The 20,921-nt window shown below is 39.5% G+C and overlaps 1 protein-coding gene across 1 annotated transcript; it reads left to right on the forward strand.

Annotated features, from left to right (window-relative positions):
* The first annotated feature begins 1,373 nt into the window (after positions 1-1,373).
* On the forward strand, positions 1,374-20,310 carry rin3 (Ras and Rab interactor 3). The gene is made up of 14 exons (XM_088433852.1): positions 1,374-1,531; positions 3,921-4,398; positions 5,439-5,550; positions 5,629-5,701; positions 8,345-8,436; positions 9,093-10,038; positions 11,379-11,553; positions 11,645-11,816; positions 13,514-13,635; positions 13,726-13,912; positions 15,367-15,498; positions 15,584-15,750; positions 16,979-17,093; positions 17,327-20,310. Exons 1-14 carry the CDS (start codon positions 1,497-1,499, stop codon positions 17,593-17,595), a joined length of 3,075 nt encoding a protein of 1,024 aa, XP_088289978.1. The 5' UTR covers positions 1,374-1,496; the 3' UTR covers positions 17,596-20,310.
* The last annotated feature ends 611 nt before the right edge of the window (positions 20,311-20,921 follow it).

Below are 20,921 nucleotides of genomic sequence, written 5' to 3' on the forward strand. Positions count from 1 at the left end.
CCCCATCATGTTCGATTCAACCTGTGCAAAGTCTAGAGGATATGAAATGAAAGAGAACTCCACAAACTCAATAGTGTCTCAAAATTGAAATACACAACATATGAACAAAACAAAATTTTCCATGATCAATTATATAAATGCATGCATAATCTTCATCTAAAAATGCTGTGTATTAGAATATAATCAAAATGCATACTGTACATTCAGTTTCCAAAACATTTCCATTGTACTATTTCGCTTTTTTTTTTTTTTTTTAATTCACGTCTTCCTAGTGTGTAGTGGAGCAGTTTCCTAGCACCCTCTAATAGCCAGCCTCTAGTGACTGGAAAATTAATCAAGATGTACTGTACTTCTTAGTTTGTCAGATTGGTGCCTTGAAGCAGTGGTGATATTTCTGCATTGTACTGTATTTTTGCTCCATCCAGTGGCAGTTAGCTGTCGGTGAAACTACACAACCTGAGCAATGTAACTAGCATGCATGAGTGCTGATGTTTACACAGGAAGCAGCTGCACAGTCAACATTCTCACCGTTTTGTGTGGATGGTTTGACCACATATGCATGTCAAAATAATGTATGTTTACAGCACGGCTCAAAAGTGATGGGTGGGGAGCCTGCTTACCTGCACTAGTTTAAAAAAAAAAAAAAAATCACTTTTTCTTACTTCTTAATTTAGGATTGCAAAGCAGAAGCGGAACATATCTGTGTAAACATCATATTTTATGAGACCTCTTTGAAATAACCATAACAGCAGTTGGAGTCCAGAACTAAAGGCAATTGGTCTTTATGATAAAGTAATAGTTATTAAAGAAAGTATGGCAATAGGAAATGATTAGGGCGCGTCAGAGAAGATGAAGCGAGAGAAACATGAAGTTTTACATTCCACAGTCAATGTGGATACATCTGGAAGCCTTTAGCGAGGGTAGGAGGAGACAAGGAGGGGCTTGCACAAGCAGCTGTTGAATATGTAGGCCACTCTATGTAGAGGTTGAGCTGGCTCACCTGGCTAAGAGAATAATATCATTTGTGTGTGTGTGTGTGTGTGTGTGTGTGTGTGTGTGTGTGTACAAATGTGTGTATCCTGTAAATGTGTATGTACATTTGTATATACTTTGAGTGTATGTATGTGTGTGTGTTTGCGTGTGCTCAAATAAGTCCATGCATTTGAAGCAAACACAAGTAGAAAAAACAAATCATGACATGCTCTCATATTCTAAAGCATATGGCATTAATGAAAAAGACAAGAGTTGCAGATGCATCTTGACCACAGTTGTCAACCTCTTCCTGTCTTACGACTCAGGAAGTTGAGGCCAGAGCTGACACATACAAATATTTTCCCCTTATTTTGCCTTATTCAGTCCTCCTTGACTAAACAGGAGGAAGAACCAGGGAGGGGTGCAGGGCAGAGAGAAGGCGGGATTTGGGTGAAGCACAGAACGAAAAGAAATAGAAAAAGAAAGTGACCGAGCAGTCCAACCAACAGTCAACTTGAGAAGTTATGATGAAAGCCAGCGTTGATTCTCTGGAAACAGGGTGAGTTGGGACCACTGAGCTGTTTGAAAATCTAGTGAAGAAACATTGTTTTGGCAAGGCAATGCTTTTGTTAGTGAGTGAAGCGAAGGAGTAGTCAAGGGGTGGAAGTCAACTAGCCATAGCAGGAAAAACAGATGTGACTCACTCACTAATAAATAGGTCAATGGCTGCAAAAAGTGGGAATAATAGGTTTGCACCATTCGAACAGTTTAATATTGTGTTCCTTAGTTTTCCATGTGACTAATTGAATCATCTCTGTTCGGACGTGAACTTTGTTTGGTTCTATATGCGGTGAAAATATGTACACGCTTTTTGAGCACGTCTGCCACTTAAGAACCTGACCTTTACTTGCAGGTCAAAGTCAGAAAGTTGCAAAGTATGCACTCGAGTACAAGTGCTGGATTGTTTGAATCATTCTTTGTAGTGAGCTTTGCGCATGTGCCAACTTGAGAACTTTATTGGTAAATTACACTATTTTGGGCATATTGTGATGTCATTCTTTTTAAGACACTCAGTGAAATCATACTGTACTTGGAAATTCAACATTTGGAAATTCAGTGTTTTCAGAGCAGAAAATGATTGTGATACATTTATAATGTATTTATATATCCGTTAACTTAAATAATTTTTTGACATTATATGTCTTTACTGTTGTATTTATTGCTAAATTTATCAGATGGCATGCGAAGACTAATAATGCAATACCTATACAACATAACTGCAAATGGCCCAGTAAATAATATTATTGATATAAAGGCGGCAGTAATGGAAATGCGAAATTGTCATATTGCATATATTTTTCTCCATAGTAAACATTACACTTTTGTCCAGTTTTAAAGCAGTTGCCATGTTCCAGAGTGGGACATCACTGACATTTTGGATCATAATGGACAAGTAGAAAAAATGACAGCACACTTAACTTCTACTTGTAAGATAGCACTTGAAATTGCTATTGGTGGTTCTTTCTAGGCCTTAAATGAGTCACTGTTCACCTACCCCCTGATGCACGAGGCCAAAAGAATTTAATCACCATAGCTACCAGGGGCAGGGCTAGGGCATTGCAACCATCTTACTTTTTCTCAAACAGCTGTGAGTCTGACGAGAAAGACATGCTGGCAAAACTTCAGTTATTGCGGAGATCTGTGCATATGGTCAACTACGAGCATCCAATCCATTCAGGAACTGATCTGTCGTCATCAAAAACTAAAACTGACCATGCTTAGTTGTAGAAAGACATCAGATTTGCTTACGGTTAAGGATAATAGTTTTGATTTGTTAGATGATGACAGTTAACAAATGAAATGAATATGATGTCCTTCACTATTCATGTTTTACTAATACATTTCTTCTCCCCTTCTTTGATATTTTCACTTGACTGTGGCTAAGAATGTTTAAGAATGGTCGCTTTTATATTTGGAGTGATGAAATATTGCATTTTACAAAATGCATACACATACACTTCTGATTTTCATTTTATTTGTTTTTGTCATCACCTCAAGTCCCAAGTAGTAACTAGGTACCTTCCTCAGCATCTGATATTTATTTCACAATCGTACATGTTGTTCTGTAAGAAACCATCCACACAACATTACTATGAAGGTGGTTCACAAACAAGATAAAAGTTGAAGTGAAAACTTTATAGCTAATAAATAATGATATTATTATTTTATATTAAATAACTACCAAGATTCAGCGACAGTATCTGTTTGTCCCATCAAAAAGTCAATGATCCAATAGCATTTTGTTGTGTTTGTTCAGTATATAATTGTTGTTTTTTGGAAATCAAAATAAGAATGTAATGACAAAATTAGTTCAATAGTTAAGTACTGTACTAATATTTAAAAAACAAATTATGTATACAGGAATTTTCAGTCTGTATGAGGACCTTTTAACATTTTAATTATTTGAAGAGATTTTGATTGCTGGCATGGCAGACATGACATACATTTCATGCCAATACAAATATGTTGTTGTGACTGAGGACTAAGCAGAACGAACCCAAATGGAATGATAGTGAGTCATTTGTTTGTCATGTGGTCAGGGTATAATACTGTTGTTTCTCATAGACTTATAAGAAACTGTGTTAATGTTTTTACCAGAGCAGTGTCGAATTACTGTGAACAAAAGCGCTGTGTTGTGTGGTTATACAGTAGTTTGGAGAGGATCCTTTAACTGTGATGTTTAAGGCCAAAGCCTATACAATGTGAGAATGCATTCACATCTGATATGAATGAAAATCTAACACTCACTCAAATCTGAAAATTTCTAGGAGAAAACACTGTTTCGTTACCAATTGCACCATGAATTAAAAAAATGTTCAACAAACACTCAGGTGAGTTGGGACAACTTACCAGCATTGAATTTCTAAACGTCTCTTTGTCCTTCACAGCTACACTATCCCTCTGACAGGAGCACAAGACAACTCGTCCCTGCCTCCCTCAAAGCCATGTCGACCCAAGCCTCCTCCTCCCACCATCAAGTCTTCCCAAATCCCTTCTCGACCTCCTCTACCTCCTTCCACTCCTCCATCGCTCGTTTATATAACCAGACCCACTTCTCTGCTCCCCTCGAGTCCATCCCTCCCTCTGCCTCTGTCCCCAACCCCACATACTGTGTCTCCTTCTTGTCTACTACAGAATTCTAACAACAGTGACCAAGTTCCCTCCATAATCCCTCTTTCTGCACCCGCACCCCAGGAAATGTCAACTTCCCTCCCATCCTGCCTACCTTCTTTCCCGGTCTTGCCACTTTCTCCAACGCCAATGCTGAGCCTTATAGATCTTTTGGTGGGAAGTAGCTCTATATGGCTCACCAAAGAACTCAGCCAAGAAGATATCATGGCAATCCTGAAAGAGGAAGCTGCTGGGGTGAGAAACTCATACATACATTTTTATCCATACATCCACTATTTTGACATGGTGGAGTCTATCCCAGCAGTGATTGGGCAGTAGGTGGGGTATCCCCTGAACTGAAGTAGTTACCTGTTGATCACAGGGCACACAAAGGCAAACAACCATTCATACACACAAGCACACGAAATGACAATTTAGAGTGTCCAATACACCTAACAATGAATGTTTTCGGAACGCGAGAGGAAACCGGAATACCTGTTAAAAAATTTTAAAAAAAACAGGGACAGAGAGAACATGTTACCAGAAGCAAACGTGTGACCTGTGTGCTCTGTTGTGGATGTCCTAGCAACTCTCTGACCTTTCCGCCCAAATATCTTTATCCTTTAGCACAGTGGTTCTCAAAGTGGGGTCCACGGCCTGAGTTCAGGGGGTCCGTGAAATAATTTGGGGTATTAATGAAAAATAGATATTTGTGTTAATTTCATTTTATTTTATATTAAATTGTGTATGTTTTCATGACTCTTTAATAAAGCAATCAATTCAACCAGTTTAATATTTTTTTTAAACATAATCATTTTGAAATTTGGCAAATAGACCCCTGTATCCATGTCATGATCAAAAAGCTTGATTATTTATTTACTAAATATTATAACATATTTTGCAAACTTGAGGATGGCTGACAAGTAACATATACTTGTAAAATTTAATATGTTGGTGAATAAAAATGGCACTTATGTTTGGCTTAATAACTTTTTTGTTTTGTTTCCACAAACTTTGGCAATGGGGGGTCCTTGGAAAATTTGCCTTCTAAAATCTAGCGGCAAACTTCTAGGAGTGTGACAAGTTCACACACAAAATTCATGAGCTCTTGCTGTTCCAAAGTATAATTTTAAAACACATGAGTTGAACTTGCTCCAGCACTGTAAGTAGTACTGACCTGAAACTAGTTTGTGAGATATACTGTATAATGCCCCGTTCTTCTTCCTAATCAACTTTCTGCAGCTTTCTGCAACTTTCTGACCGCATTTTTACACAAGACTGGCTGACATTTGCAGGTCTTCCTGGTTCACAGCACAGAAGAGCAAGGTATGATGTTGGCAGTGCGCCTGCCTGAGGAGCAGGAAGCCAGGCCAATACAGAACCTGAAGGTCAAACAACACAAGACATGTACGTATGTGATTATTTTTAATGATGCAAGTGCAAATAAGGACAGTGCAAAACCAAACTGTGATATTTCTCCCGCAGTTCTTCACTTAGATGGTTCGGCATTGGTTTTTGATGACATCTACAAACTCATCTCCTTCTACTGTGTTAGCAGGTGACACGTTTATGGGAAGATGCACTAAATAAAACGAAAAAGTGAAAAGACACACCTCCTCATTAAGTAATTAAGCAATCACTGGTTGCTGAAGGCAAATTAGTCTAGGTGAAATCACACATTGTTAGCACACTGTAAGGTCTAGCAAATTCATACGTGCATACTCAGAAACGACACCATCTGTTTTGTTGCTGTTGTTTGACTGTGAATAGCCGCTACATCCTGCCACTTCAAATCACAGATCCCTCTAAATTATTGCAACGACATAATGAGGTTCCCTCTAGTGGGATTAATGGTAAAGACAGCAAACATAACATAGAATTCATCCATCCATCCATTATATGTAGCCACTTATCCTCATAAGGGTTGCAGGCTTGCTGGTGAGTATCCCAGCTGACTTAAGGCAGTAGGCGAGGGACACCCTGAACTGGTTGCCAGCCAATTGCAGGGCACGCAGAGACGGACAACCATTCACGCACCCAACCACATCTAAGGACAATTTAGTATGTCCAACACATCTGCCTGCCATGCATGTTTTTGGAGTTTGGGAGGAAGCCGGAGTGCCCAGAGAGAACCCACACGGGCTCAGGGAGGACAAGCAAACTGTACATCAGGGGTCTCAAACTCCAGTCCTCTAGGGCCGCAAACCTGCATGTCCTGCAGAGCTTGCTGATGAGCTAATAATTTGATTCAGGTGAGTTAATGACAGAAGCATCAAAAACATGTAGGATTGCGGCCCTCGAGGACTGGAGTTTGAGAACCCTGCTCTACATAGAAAGGGCTGAGCGAGGTGGATTTGAACCTGGATCCCTGTTCTGCGAGGCGGGCATGCTATCTTTTTCACCAAGCAGCATAACATAGATTCACCATTTATAAAAGAAAAAAAAAAGGACCCCTGGAGCCATTAAAGGGACAATGGTATAAGATTTACACCGTTTTTCGTTACGGACAGCAGGAGGTCCTGCATTTACCATCGTCCGTAGCTGGAATAGACATGGTAGTCTTCGGAGGAGTGCCACCCCCCATGTAATATCATTTAATCATAACTAGACCTATGATATATTTAAACATACTATTGGTTGTTAACAGAAGTTTTTGAAATTTATAATAATTTAATGTATTCCTTCTTAATGAAAAACAGTCTAAATCACAGGTGTCAAACTCAAGGCCAAGGGGACAGATCCGGCCTGCCACTTCATTTTATGTGGCCCATGAAATGCTGATTTGACTTCAGGTTTCTGATTAATTAACTGATTTGACTTCACTTTCATAACGACCCTCTGACAGAAATTATAACTGCAATGTGGCCCACGATAAAAATGAGTTTGAGCGAAGCTCTGTAATTACTGGTCGATCACGATCCCCAAGCTGTGGGTTGTGACCGAAAGAATGAGATCCCGGATACAAGTGGCCAAAATGAGTTTCCTCCACAGGGTGTCCGGGCTCTCCGTTAGAGAAAAAGTGAGAAGCTTGGTCATGCGGGAGGGACTCAGTTTTGAGACGCTGCCCCTCAACATTGAGAGGAGCCTGTTGAGATGGTTCGGGCATCTGGTTAAGATGCCCCCTGGACGCCTCCCTGGTGATGCGTTCCGGGGATGTCCCCTTGAGGGAGGCTCTGGGGACAGCCCAGGACACGCTGGAGAGACTATGTCTCTCGGCTGACCTGGGAACACCTGGGGATCCCCCGAAGGAGTTGGATGAATTGGCTGAGGGGAGGGAAGTCTGGGCTTCACTGCTGGGGCTGCCGGCTCCGTGACCCGACCCCGGATAAGCGGAAGGTAATGGATGGATAGATGGAATGGTCTAAATCTTAAACATTGTCCCTTTAAGATGCATTCGTGTTAGTTTTCATGGAAAAAGCATATTCAGCAATATGGAGGGGGGAGGGTGGTGCAGCATAAATATCCCAAAAAGTAATCGGCATCCCAGAAAACATGCTGCAAATCATAAAATTACCTTCAGGAGAAATTACATTAAAATCATTTTAGCATTAAAAGTAGGCTAAAATATCATATCAAAAAGTAATAGCTATCACAGTTCGAGGCTGGATCCAAGAGCATGCACAGACAGGCAGAAAGGTGATTAAGTGAAAATGGCTCGCACACAAATGCTCAGAAGACAGGACAGACAGAAAAAGCATAGCAAGGGAAGAAAGTCCAATTATGGGCAGGCGGATATTGGGTCATCTTAACGGGCAAGCCGCAGTTCCGGTTGTCAAGGGATGGCAGCGTTAAAAAGCAAGAAGTCAGTCCAAGAAAGGTGTGTGAGCCCTCTGCTTAGCAAGACAGTAGGGCATTAATGTATGGCAGAGAAGGCAGGTTGGTGAGAGAGAGAGTTAACTGACTGGAATTGGAAAACTGTGACATGTCTCCTCTAAATGGACGGCCCCTGATGTCTCAGAGACCCACTGACAATTTAAACACTCATATCATTAAAATGAATCCATCCTTAAACTGAAATTTGCTGAATGCGTGAATGTCTTTACCATTATTGACCCGCTTTACGAAAATAAACATACCACAATGATTTTCATGAATGATGCCTCTCTGAAACTTCCCATCCAAGCTGTCAGTCATATGGAGAACTACCTAAATACTTATGACGTAAGATTACATAACATTATTTGTTGTTGAACACAATCAGGGACATCCTGGCTGCACCGCTGAAATTACCGCAAGCCATTTCAACGGCTACACAGAAAGAGGATCTGGAGACCATTTCTGCTATGGGTGCAGGTACTGTCAATATAATTCTACTATGTATAGTAGGGGCACAAATTTAATTAAAATGATTTGTGCTTCAATATATGGAGATGCAAAAAAATCATCATACTATGTCAGCCTGCTTTGCAAGACAAGATAACAAAAGAAGACAAAGTATCTTTTATTTTTGATTTGTAAGGAACATGCCTTTTCCACAAAAACAGCATCTGGACTACTTCTACTCTTTGAAATAATAAATTGTATAGCTTTTATAGTATGAAATAAGATGAAACAAAAAGTGCTTTTGTATGTTAAAAAAACAATAGAACAAGATACATTGTCATGGCTGTACTAAAATATGTAGAAAAACAATGGCACAAATGACTCACTTTTCAAGTGAGATGCTAAATTGAGAATATATTGTAGGTAAAGCATAAAACGCATGCCAGGTTTTTCAGTCAAAATTGTTGAATATTAATTGTGTTTGTGTGTCAATGTGAAGTTTGAATACATTGTTTTGTATAACGCAGCCTATAACGTAATGTGTTGGGTTTTTTTTTTTTTTTTTTTTGTATGTATACTTCAATGTGCTTTCTATCATAATGTCCGACTATTGGACAAGAGTAGGATATACAATATGAGAAATAGATATATGGTAACTATTATGCATTTCGCTCTGTGTATTGCAGACTTCTGGACATCAGATAAAAATTTTAAGACAAAAGAACAGAGCCCAGATTTGGATCGGAGTCTCAACATGGTTCATTTGTATATCAATCCGATCACTTTGACAGAAACAGCAATCAAGCAGCCAAAAGATTTTTCTCAGTCCAATCTGCAAATCAAGACTCCTAAAAGCCTAATTTCCTATTTGCTCAATGGAGACTCAAACAAAAAGGAAAATATAGATGACAAAAATCAGATTAAGACTAACTCCAACCAGGACACAAAATTCAAGCGGCCTCCTCCCAGGCCTCCAAGCCTAGGATCAGGCTCTGGGATGGGTCTGCTCTTCTCATCTCCCCCCTTGGAAAAATGTTCATCTTTGACCTCTGAAGCTGGCAGAAAAGAGGAAGGAAGGGTGGCGGGAGGGGACAAAGAAGAGAGGAAGATAGCATTGACATCACCTCCTCCATTAAGGCCCCCCGTTCCCCCGCCCAATCGAGCCAACCCCTTGCCGCGTCCCGCTCCTCTACGCCGCACTTCCTCCAGGAATAGTACAGATGGTGGTGAGAAGGGCCAAAAATCTGTGAAGGGAACTGAAAAGGATGGGGAAGGTTTGAAAGATGATGACAGAACATGTCTGATGGCTGAGGGTGTTGAACTGTCAAGCTCTAGAGGCAGAGAAAGAGGCGGGAGCAAGGATAAAGAACAGGACAAACCTTTGGTGAAAACACCCTCTCGACCAGTACCTCAGCCAAGGAAGAAACCATCCTCACCAGTCAGGCCATATGGTGGACTGGCCAGTCAGAATGTTGGGACCAAAGTAGTCCCTCCCTCCCTTGCACCAAGGCCAGACGTGTCACTGTACTCTCCTCAGGGGGGGGCCATGCTCGGCACAGATCTCGACTCCTGCTCGAACAGCAGCACTGAAGAAGAAGGAGAGACAAACCAGGAGCAAGATCAAAACTACAAGTAGGTCTCACCCAACTGAGCGCTGGGACACAATATATCACAGATTTGTGTAAAATTACTTTTTCAACTGAGTGTACAACCACTGGCAAAATGTATTGAAGCACCAACCTCTGGATTTTCAAGGCAGTTGTTTGTATTTGTAGAAAAAAAAAAAGCAAATCAGTCACGACACAATAATAAAGTCATGTCAAATGGTGAATTCATGATATTAAGCAACAGTAAGAAAAATCTTGGAGTCAGAAGAGGAGAAAATTATGAAATATTTTTATTGTGAGAGGAAAAAAATAATGGAAATGATCACCCAGTAAATTTTCATTCCTACAACACCTGCTTCAGATGAGATAATCTCATTGGTCTGCAGTTAAACATGCACCATGTGAACTGACATGAATTATGGCTTCAACACGAGTGATATCAAGAGCCTCAGTTACTAAACAACAGTTCTCGAGTACAACTGTTTTTATATATATTTATTTCAATGTTTGTCAAAGCCAGAAAGTTACCATTTGAAGGAACTTTGAATTTGTGTTTTGTTTATAATCTATGTGTCTTCTACTAATTGAAACAACTGAATGAACATTTTCTGAGCCTGGGAATGCCATTCATTTTGCCAGGAGCTGTATTCGCTACATCCCTACTAAATTAATTCCAATTTAATAACAATGCATGTATAATTTGTAAATATTAATTGGTTCTAAAATGACTTCCGGATTGACTCTGATATCCAGACTCTAAAATCCAGTTTTTCCTCTAATGAGACCAGGTTATATAGTTTTTGTCAACTTTCATATTCATCATGTCTACCATGATGAACATGCTCATTCTGACATATTTTACAACAATGATCATTGATGCATAATTACAGTATGCTGAATTACAGTTGTGATTGGCTGACGACAAGCTCACCACTGACTCGAGTGACAATAAGCCATAAAGAACATGAATTGGAGAGATTGAGAAATTGGAGGATAAACAACATCCAAGACTGTGACATACTTTTCCATTTACCATATTATAAGCATGAGCAGTCAAACTTCACGGACTGGAACACCAACCGTAATTTAAGGGACCAAACTTGTTTTAACTTGATCAAATAAACACGTGTTTGACGACTGTCTTCTGCTATCAATGTTAAAAAAAAAGCAAACATATAAAATATGTAGGTTTCATAAGACATTAAAAGACATTCAAATAGTTGTAAAATAATCTGAGCATCCCTATTATTTTTACACAACTATAGTTTCATATAACACATTACTAAACATGTGTGTCATGTATGGGTGCCACTAAAAAGTGGACAAGTAGTGCAACAACTAATTTTAGTATGCCACTCTTTTTAGTAACCCGTCAGATAACCGTGGCAGCAAAATAAAGCGGACACCAACCACCATCATGTTGGGAAAAGCTCGTTCCCGTCTGTCTACTGTAATTACCGGCCTCATCAGTCATGACCGTCGCCTCTCACAGCGCATCGTGGAGCTCGCTCGAGACCCACTGAGCTATTTTGGTAACCTGGTAAATACTTCACCTTAAAATCTAATCGTGTTCGTGTTTGACAAACATCCGCCGCATACAGTCAAGTTCAGTTTTTGCGTGTGATTTGTAGGTGAAAGAGCATCGGGCGTTCACCCTTGAGACCATGTCCAACCACTCCACCTCCACGGAGCTGTTACAGGAGATTAGGCAGATGATGACTCAGTTGAAGAGTTATCTGCTGCAGAGTTCTGAACTGCAGGCCATGATGGAACCACAGCATCAATTATCACAAGACAAACTGGGTATGACATTGTCAGGGTCATCTTAGACATTTGTAAAAAACCACCACTCAATGAAGGAAGCAAAGAGACCAAAATAGTTTTACTTGCAAGGAGAATGGAATCAGACCGGTAGATCGTCTCACCCGACGTTCTACCCGTCCTTCCGTTCAGCTATGCTTTTTATTGAACACGGTAATTTTATTTCAAGATTATATGGAGGCGTGAGTGGCTAATCAATCCTCAGCAGCTGGCATTATGTGTCAGTCGTGGGTCTTGGCAAGGGTCTTCTGGGCCTCAGCAATTGGCATCATGCATCAATCGCGGATCTGATGCATGATGGATCTCAATGTATCTGTCAAAAATCTCCCACTACAAACAGCTGGAGCAAAATGTACAGTAAATACATAATTATTCCTACATTTCCCTCCTGTTTATTCAACATTTGCTCCAAAACTTTCATCAAAAGAACTTCCTAACAGGCTTTATTCAATTGAATGATTTACTTTTTGCTAAAATGTAATCAGACATCAGAGCAAATCTCAACTTCATAAACAGCAGGATTTTGGAAGTATGGATCTGCAGGGAGAAAAATATTCTCCTCCAAATCAAGTAAATCACTAATGTCACCCAAATCACCATGGCGACTGCCAATTTTGAATTTAGATAGAGCAGCAGTTGAGTGGTGGCCCGAATGTAAGGAATGCGACAACGTCCACACAATGTAATAGCTGTAACCACAGCCATACAAACTAGGACGGAAAAAAAACAAGTTTTTGTACTTTCCAAATGTTTTGTCCTACCACTCAGAGGTGTTGATCCCTCTGAAGCTGGGTTATTTGGAATGAATGTACAGCACAACATTGCACACATGCCACCTCGTTCTGCAAGGAGCATGTTGACCACTATGCAGTTTTAAAACATCATGAGTGATATAACAGCCAATTGTTGCCTAATGGCAATGAAGCCTTTTTCAGTATAGTTACCCAGTTTCTGTACATTATAGAGGATATAGTTGATTCATCAACATTTTTATTATGGGTGATCCAAATGAAGATAGATTCCCACCCTCCTGCAATTTGGTTAACCAACTTATACTCATCTGGTACGCCACGAGGGATGCCATTATACTGTATTTATACTATTTATACTATTTAGCTCTGTCCCGTTTGTACAGACACTATATGGACAAATTGCTGTGAGGTTGGGTTGATCCATGAGCAATGGCCAAAAAATGTACATGCTCAACACACAAATGTTTAGTCAAAATGTATCAATATTTATGGAATTAAATTTTAACCTGTGTGTTGTTACAGGACAAAATTTCAAGTCAAAAATAGAAAAAAATAATTGAAATAAAAAGGCAATATAATTGCAATGTTTGTGCACACACATTTTAGCCAGCGAAGGCTTATTCCGTGCTTTTAACACCACCTCCGGCGGTCATCTGGGGCTCATAGAACCACCGTTACATATGTAACTGTTGTTTTATTGTCATTTGCATAGTAATACCACACAATTAAATTTTTATTCTGTTGAACTATTCAATATCAATGCCTGTCTTATAATTAAATGTATCAAATGGTGTTCCCAATAGTGTGGGTTATGGGTGTATGTAGAGCAAAAGAAAAAAAAAAAAACCTGCTACATGTGATTGGTAACATGTCCCTCTCAACAAGGTCAAAGTTTAAAGATGTGATTATCACATTATGACCCCGCAGAGAGCATAGTCGAGGCAGCTCTATGTAAGAGTGTACTGAAGCCGCTGAGGGATCCTATTTATCGTAATCTGGAGAAACTGCACACCAGCAATGGCAGCCTCAAGCAACTGGCACAGAACCAGGTATGACAATATATGTTTATCTCTGTGCGTTAATGATCACATGCTCAACTGCTTTGCTAAATGAGGTCTGGGCAATTTTCTCTAAATTAGTCTGTAGTTCTGGGCAGTACCACCACAGCTCTGGGAGTCACCACTGCTGTCCCGGAGGCCTCAGCTATGGAGAAGATTAGTGTGAAACTCAGTAATCTGCATCATGAATATTCTCCTCCGAAGAAGATTGACCTGTTGCTGAAAGCCTGCAAAATCATCTATGACTCCATGTCTGTTAGCTCGCCAGGTAAAAGCCCAAAAATCTCCTAAAAAAAAAAAAAAAAAAAAAAAAAAAAAACATATGGAATGTTTTAAAACAGTCTTCAAACACATAGCAAACAAGAGTTTAGATTTTTACATTTTAAAATTAAATTTTAAGACTAGACACTTCGGTAATGCCCATCTGATTTAAGCATAATCAAAACACTGTAATGTCTGACAAAACATATGGGCCGAAAAGCTATGGTGAATGAAGGAAGCACAAAACTGTGTGGCAAAAAAAAAAAAAAAAAAAAAAAAATTAAAGTGTTAAATATACAGTAAGTATGGCACAGTAAAAGCCTGGTTAGCACATTTGCCTCACAGTGCAGAGACTGTGGGTTCAATTCCAGCTTGGGCACCCTAGTGTGGAGCTTACATATTCTCATGCTTGCATGGGTTTTCTTGGAGAGCTCCTCCCACGTAACATTAGATACACGTAATATTGGGCACTCTAAATCATCCTTAGGTATGTTAGCTTTCGTGAATGGTTGTTTGCCCTTGTGTTCCCTGTGATTGGCTGGCAATCAGCTATAGTACTCTGCCGTACCCTGCCTACTTCCCGAGGACAGCTGCCATAGGCTCCAGCATGCCCTACGAACCTCATGAGCACAAAGCGACGTGTTTGTATGTATGTATGACTGTATGGATAAATGGTCAGTTCAAGAGCACAACTCTTGAAAATGCCCAAAGCGCGTTTAGTGGCAAGCTGCCTTTACTTCTAGAAACACACATGCATGCCGTTTTATGGATTCAACCAGTTCAAGGCAAAAATCAACATTAGTTTTAATAATGTGAAAAAAAAAAGATTCAATCTAAAAAAAGTCTGATGTAGTTGTGATAGGTGATGTATGAAGATATCCCATCATATGATATTGTAGTAATAGTGAGGCTGCACAGTTCCTAGCATATTTTGGAGGCCTGAGTTGTTCATAGTTTTGATGTACAGTACTTTGTTTGCTTTGTTGTAAGTATTTCTGTGATACCTTTGATAGTGAACAGACAACTGAACAAAGGAACATTTCATGTGAATCCATTTCATGTGAATCCTACTCTTTAACGTTGTCTTAAGCAACCAAGTATGTGGAGTGACTGTGACTTGTGGCTGATAGCAGTTCTTGATTCAATGAGCATCCAGACATTAACATTTTAACAACATGCCTCTCGTTCTATGCCATTCTATGTTCAGAATGTGAGTCTATTCTTATATCTGTGACTCGTTATCACTGCCTTTATTGCCCTGTTACTGTTTTTATCTTTGTCTACTTTATTATTTGCTCTATTGTGTGGAGTATACAGTCAGTCTGCACTGGGAAGTGAACAGAAAAAGAATTTGATCGTGTAGTTTTACTGTGCATATGACAGTGAAACTCGAAGTACAGTACATAGAATTAAATCAACTATGTTGTAATTTGTTGAAAAGATGTCTGCGTGATTTCACAGGGCGGGCCCATGGAGCTGATGACTTCCTCCCTGTAATGATGTATGTCCTGGCTAGATCTAATCTCTCAGATTTACTCCTGGATGTGGAATACATGATGGAGTTGATGGACCCTGCGCTAACTATAGGAGAAGGTACAGTCTTTGTTCCCTTTCATAGCCAAACTATTTGCTCCCTTAATGACATCTGATTTTAATTTGTATGCCTATATGTTTGAAGGGTCATATTATTTGACGACCACATATGGCGCTGTAGAGCACATTAAGTCATTTGACCAGCAGAAGTCAACTCCACGTCAGCTCAGTAGGGAGATTCAGGACTCCATCCAACGTTGGGAGAGACGACGCACACTCAACCAAGACTGTTTGGACCAAAGAGCAGTTCAGGTATATATAGATTCCCTTATTCTCTTGTGGATTGAATATGAACATTCCCCTACTTTTGCATGTCCTACCTCATGCTTGCGAGTTACCCTCTCAAGCTTCCGCTCACATTCCATAAACATCTATCCAGACATCATCTTAACTCCTTATCCACACAACACAAGTGGCGCGGGCGTGCTCGTGCATCTGTCCTCGGGCAGTTGGCGGTGGTACCCCTGCATTCATTGGAGGGCACAGAAAGATGAAAAACCATCCATACTCAAAAAAACACCTAAGGACAATTTCGAGTGTCCAATACACCTACCGCCTTTTTGGAATGTGGGAGGACACCGACGTACCCATAGAAAACCCACGCAGTCATGGGGAGAACATGCAAACCCCAAATAGGCTGGGGCTGGATGTGAATTCCTGGCCTCTGCACTGTGAGGCAGATGTGCTAACCAGTCTCCCACAGTGGTGCCCTCATTCCAAACACATGTCTATTCAAATGATTAAAGACTCTTACATTATCTATAGGTATGAATGTGAGTGTGAATGCTTGTTACTTTACGGCGGGTGATTAGGGTCTAGCTCAGGATGTACAAAGTTAGGTCTCTCAAAGTTAGATGGGATTGGCTTCGACTTGCCTGCAACATAAGAGAGGTTACATGGTACGTGAAATGGATGGATGGATGGATGGATGGATGGATGGTGTAGGTCAGTGTGGCTGACCAGCTCAGAAGACCTTTCAAATCTTAAATACACACAATTGCAAATAATCCCATTTATTTTGAAAGCCTTTTTACGACAAAAGCAACAGTAACTAGTTTGCTGAAAAGTACTAGAATAAAATTATCTTTGTAGGTGACATCATGTTTGTTTTGCTGGATGGACTAACCTACAGTCCTGTGAAAAAGTATTTTCCCCCACCCTGATTTCGCTGTACTGTATGTATATTGCACATTTTCACTTGCAGAGGTTTTTATTCTTCAAACAAATTTTAATCACACCAAGAAAACCCGAGGATGTATAAAATGCAGTTTCTAAATGAGGATTTTATTTACTAAGAAGGTCATACAAACCCATCTGGCCCTATATGAAAAAGTAATTGCCCCCTGAACCTAATAGTGAGTTGTGCCAACTTTGGCAGCAATAACTGAAATCAGAAATCTCCACTACACTAATTCCATTGCAATGTCATTTTGACCAAACGTTCACTGTTGTAACTCTTGTGTTTATGGGTGTTATGCAGGAATTCATAACAGTGTGCTGTTCTGACATTGGAAGTAATCCCAAAACTCTGGGAATCCTTCCCACCACCACAATCCAGCAGCTGACTGAACAATGTGCCGCACGGTTTGATATAGGTAGATACGTGTTACCCTTTAATGCATACAATGTAAAAGATGAATCAATGTCTGAATGAGATATTCTAAAATATTCAAATACTTTTTATAGTGTATTTTACTATGCTTGAGTGTTTTCATGGGACCAAAATACTTTGGGCTCGTAATTGTCTTTTGTAATAGTCTTTTCAATCATATGTTCGCATATCACATATGTTCTCAATGTGTAATAAAACCTTCTTTCTGTCTTCCAGATTCATACATGCTCAGCATCTATAAAGATGATGTCCGTCGGCCACTGGCCCCTACAGAGTTAGCACTGAGTGTGAAGAACAAATGTCAACCAGGAACATATTGCTTCCTTTATCACCCCAAGGACCATGGAATAATCCAACAAACCTGTTCTGGCCGCAGCTGCCCTACAAGCCCACCCCCACGCCCACCTCCCCAAAAAGCTTTCCAAAACATTTCACCTGCTGATACTGATCATTCAGAAGAAGAGGGATGTCTGATTAGCTGGTAATTGCTTCACTGGCACATCAGCTAACATTGTATTTGCTCTGTGACTGCAACAGCTTGCACCAAATGCAATAGAGAATATTTGGCTTTGTCTGAATGAAACACGGAAGAAGGTCTCATGCTATCATAAAATGTCCCCTGGATAAAAACAGATTTTTAAGACAAAGTACCAAAAATTGTAATTCCAATTAATTTGTCCAATCCCTGTAGGTCAAAATGAGTCTTTGATGTGGTTTAACTTTGATCATCGTATGCTTTTTTGGGTTTGAATACAATGTCCTTTGAAAGGCAAAGGAGTGACAAAATGAGTGGATTTTGTGGCTCATTTAATTACATGACCATTTCTTGGTTGCTGCAACAACTGAGGAAGAGTGTCTGATGACAACACACAAGCATCTCATTCAAAACTAATAGTTGGTATCTCCTGCTGACCTCAGAAGGTTATACTACAGTGTTCCCTCACCACTTGGCAGTTCACATGCTGTATTGCAATAAAACTCCCAAACTCAGTCTTAACATGATGTCTGAAGCAGTCTGACAGCCTGTTAATACTCGGTCTTGTTTAGCCACAAATGAGGGCACTTAAGCTTGAAACTAAACCAATGCTCGTCATTCTACATTGATAGAATCATGGCATTACATAAGGGCAGTGCTCTTATGCCTGTGAGTAAAAGCTGTGCAGAGACGTACATGTGGGGTGATGACCAGATGCATGGACGCTAGGGTTCCAAAAAAAGCAAAAAAAAAAAGTTCCAAGCAAAAGGGCAATTTGCTCAATAAAAATGATCTTGCAAACCATATGGTTGCATGGGACCTTTTAACATCTTTGACGTAAACCAGTCTTCTGTCCATGTAATGTTCAATAAGTGTATAACATGATAGCTGTGTGATAACTTGTCTTAACATGGAGTCTGGAACTCCTTTTTTTGTCAAACTTATTTGCTTATGCTATGCAATGATAATCACTTTGTTCATGTACTTCATGTATGATAAGACAGTGATTGCTTACAAATGGCCATCCCAATTGTAACAGGTCTCTCCAAAACATTATTTGTGAGAGGCTCCTGGTCACGCGGGATGTGATGCGATTGGATGGGGATTGTCAAACAACCTCAAACTGGCCTGTCTCCAAAACTCTCAGTCTGTGCTGTCCCTCCAATGAGATGATTTCTTAACCTTTCAATCCTAAAGAAGAATCTCAGCATCCTAAAATCTGCCACGTCCATATAGCACGGTTGGTTTTACTATCGTCCTGTAACCTCTTCTTTCACTTTAGCTGGTGCTCTTTCGTCACAGGTCACCCTTGCTCCATCCCTCCTGGACTCTCTTTGTACATCATATACATCACATACAGGCTTCATGTTTCTAAATGTTGTTCTTAACTACTCTCAACTCATGAACTTAATCCATCACTACTCCCTGTCAACTTTCCATTCCAATGACATTCAGACCGGTACTCTGTCTTCTTATAACTGCCCTTCATTTGCAACCTCTTTAGCGCTTCAGCTCAATTGATTCTCTCTTCACCCGCCTCTGACTACTCTCACTGGAGATTGTCATGTAATCCACATTCACATCCTATCTGATCTTCTCTGTCAGACTGTCACTCACCTTTGCAAACAAAGGGCTCAGTGACAATTCATGGTACAGTTCAATCAAAATTGTCATTTTGCACAACATGATCATATAATTCCCAAAAATGTCTGTTTTCTTTTCATTCTTATCCTGTCAGAAACTGAACAAAAAAGTCAAAAACCAATGTCAGATTTGTTTTACTTAATTTTTCTTTTTTTTTTATTAATTTCTTCATTTTTGAGAGGTTTTCTTTAACAGAATTTGTCCAAGTGTAAGCTTTTCTTAACACAAAGGCACACCTTTGATAGCATCACATGTACTGTATTTCCATCATTCTCTGGACAAACATAGTGTCTTTAGTGCTGTATCGAGCTCTGAAATCATCCTTCGGCTTTCATATATTCACATTCTTGTCACAACGTGGCATTTATGAAACTTTCCAAAATTTCAATTCAGTTTAATTCTTCTGCAGCCGCTACAACTCTGCATATAATATTTTCCTCTAAAAAAATTGGCACTAGCACACTTTTTATCCATGCCTTACTCATCTTCTCATTCTCTTGAGATCCTGTTGAACAATCCTCTGCTAAGCAATTCCATACCTCCAGGGGTGTGTCATCAAAACCAACAGCCTTTCCTTTTTCCTTTCAGCCTCCTTGGGGCTTTTTCCTCTATTGCTGACTTTTCTAATCATAAAAACTGTTTATTCCAGTTCCCACCTCCACTGGCTTCCCTTACCTTTAATTTGTTCGCATTCATGAACCCCTCAAAATATTCATTTTTTTCTCCTAAATTTTGCAAATGAGCACCATAGTATTTTATTTAACTCATGAAATTGACAATCTATAAGCCCTTAACAGTGCACTTTATCAAACTGATGTAAAAATAATGGCACAAAGTGTCCTGCCAATGTTGTTTTACATCATTAGGGCTATGCACTCTTTTAGGAAGGCAAGGCAATCAAGGCGGAATTATTCCCTAATTCCATGTGCTACTGTCAATATATGAATTTAAGTGTTCCCGTTTTTGATGAGAAAGGGCCACCAAGGATCAAAGGTTTAGTGTTTATTCCATAATCAACCAGTCGTTACAGTAAATAACCCTGCATGTGATGGTGTAAATGTAAATAAAGTGTATTTTGTTATTTATTTGTATCTGTTTAGCATACTGGCTACTCTACATAATGTGCCTGGGTTCTTCTTGATCATTAATTCTTCAGACTACCAGATTAAACATGCACTTTATCTACAAAAAAGGCTTTGTTATCACAAATATTGCTCACAAATCTTTGTAAAATGGAATATTTTCGGAATCACCTCCTTTAGTGAGATAATCTTTTCAACTCAGAGGTGTGGCATATCAAGATGCTGATTTAGATTTTCCACAATAAAAGGTCACTCTAAAATGTGCATGTTGTTTTATTGTTTTAGACACGTGATAACATTTGAAGACCTTATACATTATTAGACAACTAAAATCAAATACATTCTATGATGGAATTTCCTTAAGGCACCGTGCGTAAAATTTTGTGTTATTTTATTTTAGAAACGCACTATAAATTTTAATATCATACAAAAAGAAAATGTATAAAAAATATGTTTTTTAACATATAATCACACGGCTTTTCATAGCTAATCAAATTACACGATAGTGGAGGAGGAAAACTTGACAAATATGATTCAAATTGTGTTTTGAATGGAGTTTCTGGTTTGTATGCCAATCACAAATAATATGGGGAAAAGGGAAGAAAAAGAT

Source organism: Hippichthys cyanospilos, chromosome 14 (assembly GCF_059441005.1).
Source record: "Hippichthys cyanospilos isolate Australia breed blue-spotted pipefish chromosome 14, RoL_Hcya_1.0, whole genome shotgun sequence".
NCBI classification, from domain to species: domain Eukaryota; kingdom Metazoa; phylum Chordata; class Actinopteri; order Syngnathiformes; family Syngnathidae; genus Hippichthys; species Hippichthys cyanospilos.

Coding starts and splice junctions, on each gene's coding strand:
- rin3 (XM_088433852.1), top strand. CDS start 1,497: ATGATGAAAGCCAGCGTTGATTCTCTGGAAACAGG. Junction 5,551..5,628: donor GGTCAAACAACACAAGACAT/GTACGTATGTGA, acceptor TTTCTCCCGCAG/TTCTTCACTTAGATGGTTCG. Junction 13,636..13,725: donor AGCAACTGGCACAGAACCAG/GTATGACAATAT, acceptor TCTCTAAATTAG/TCTGTAGTTCTGGGCAGTAC.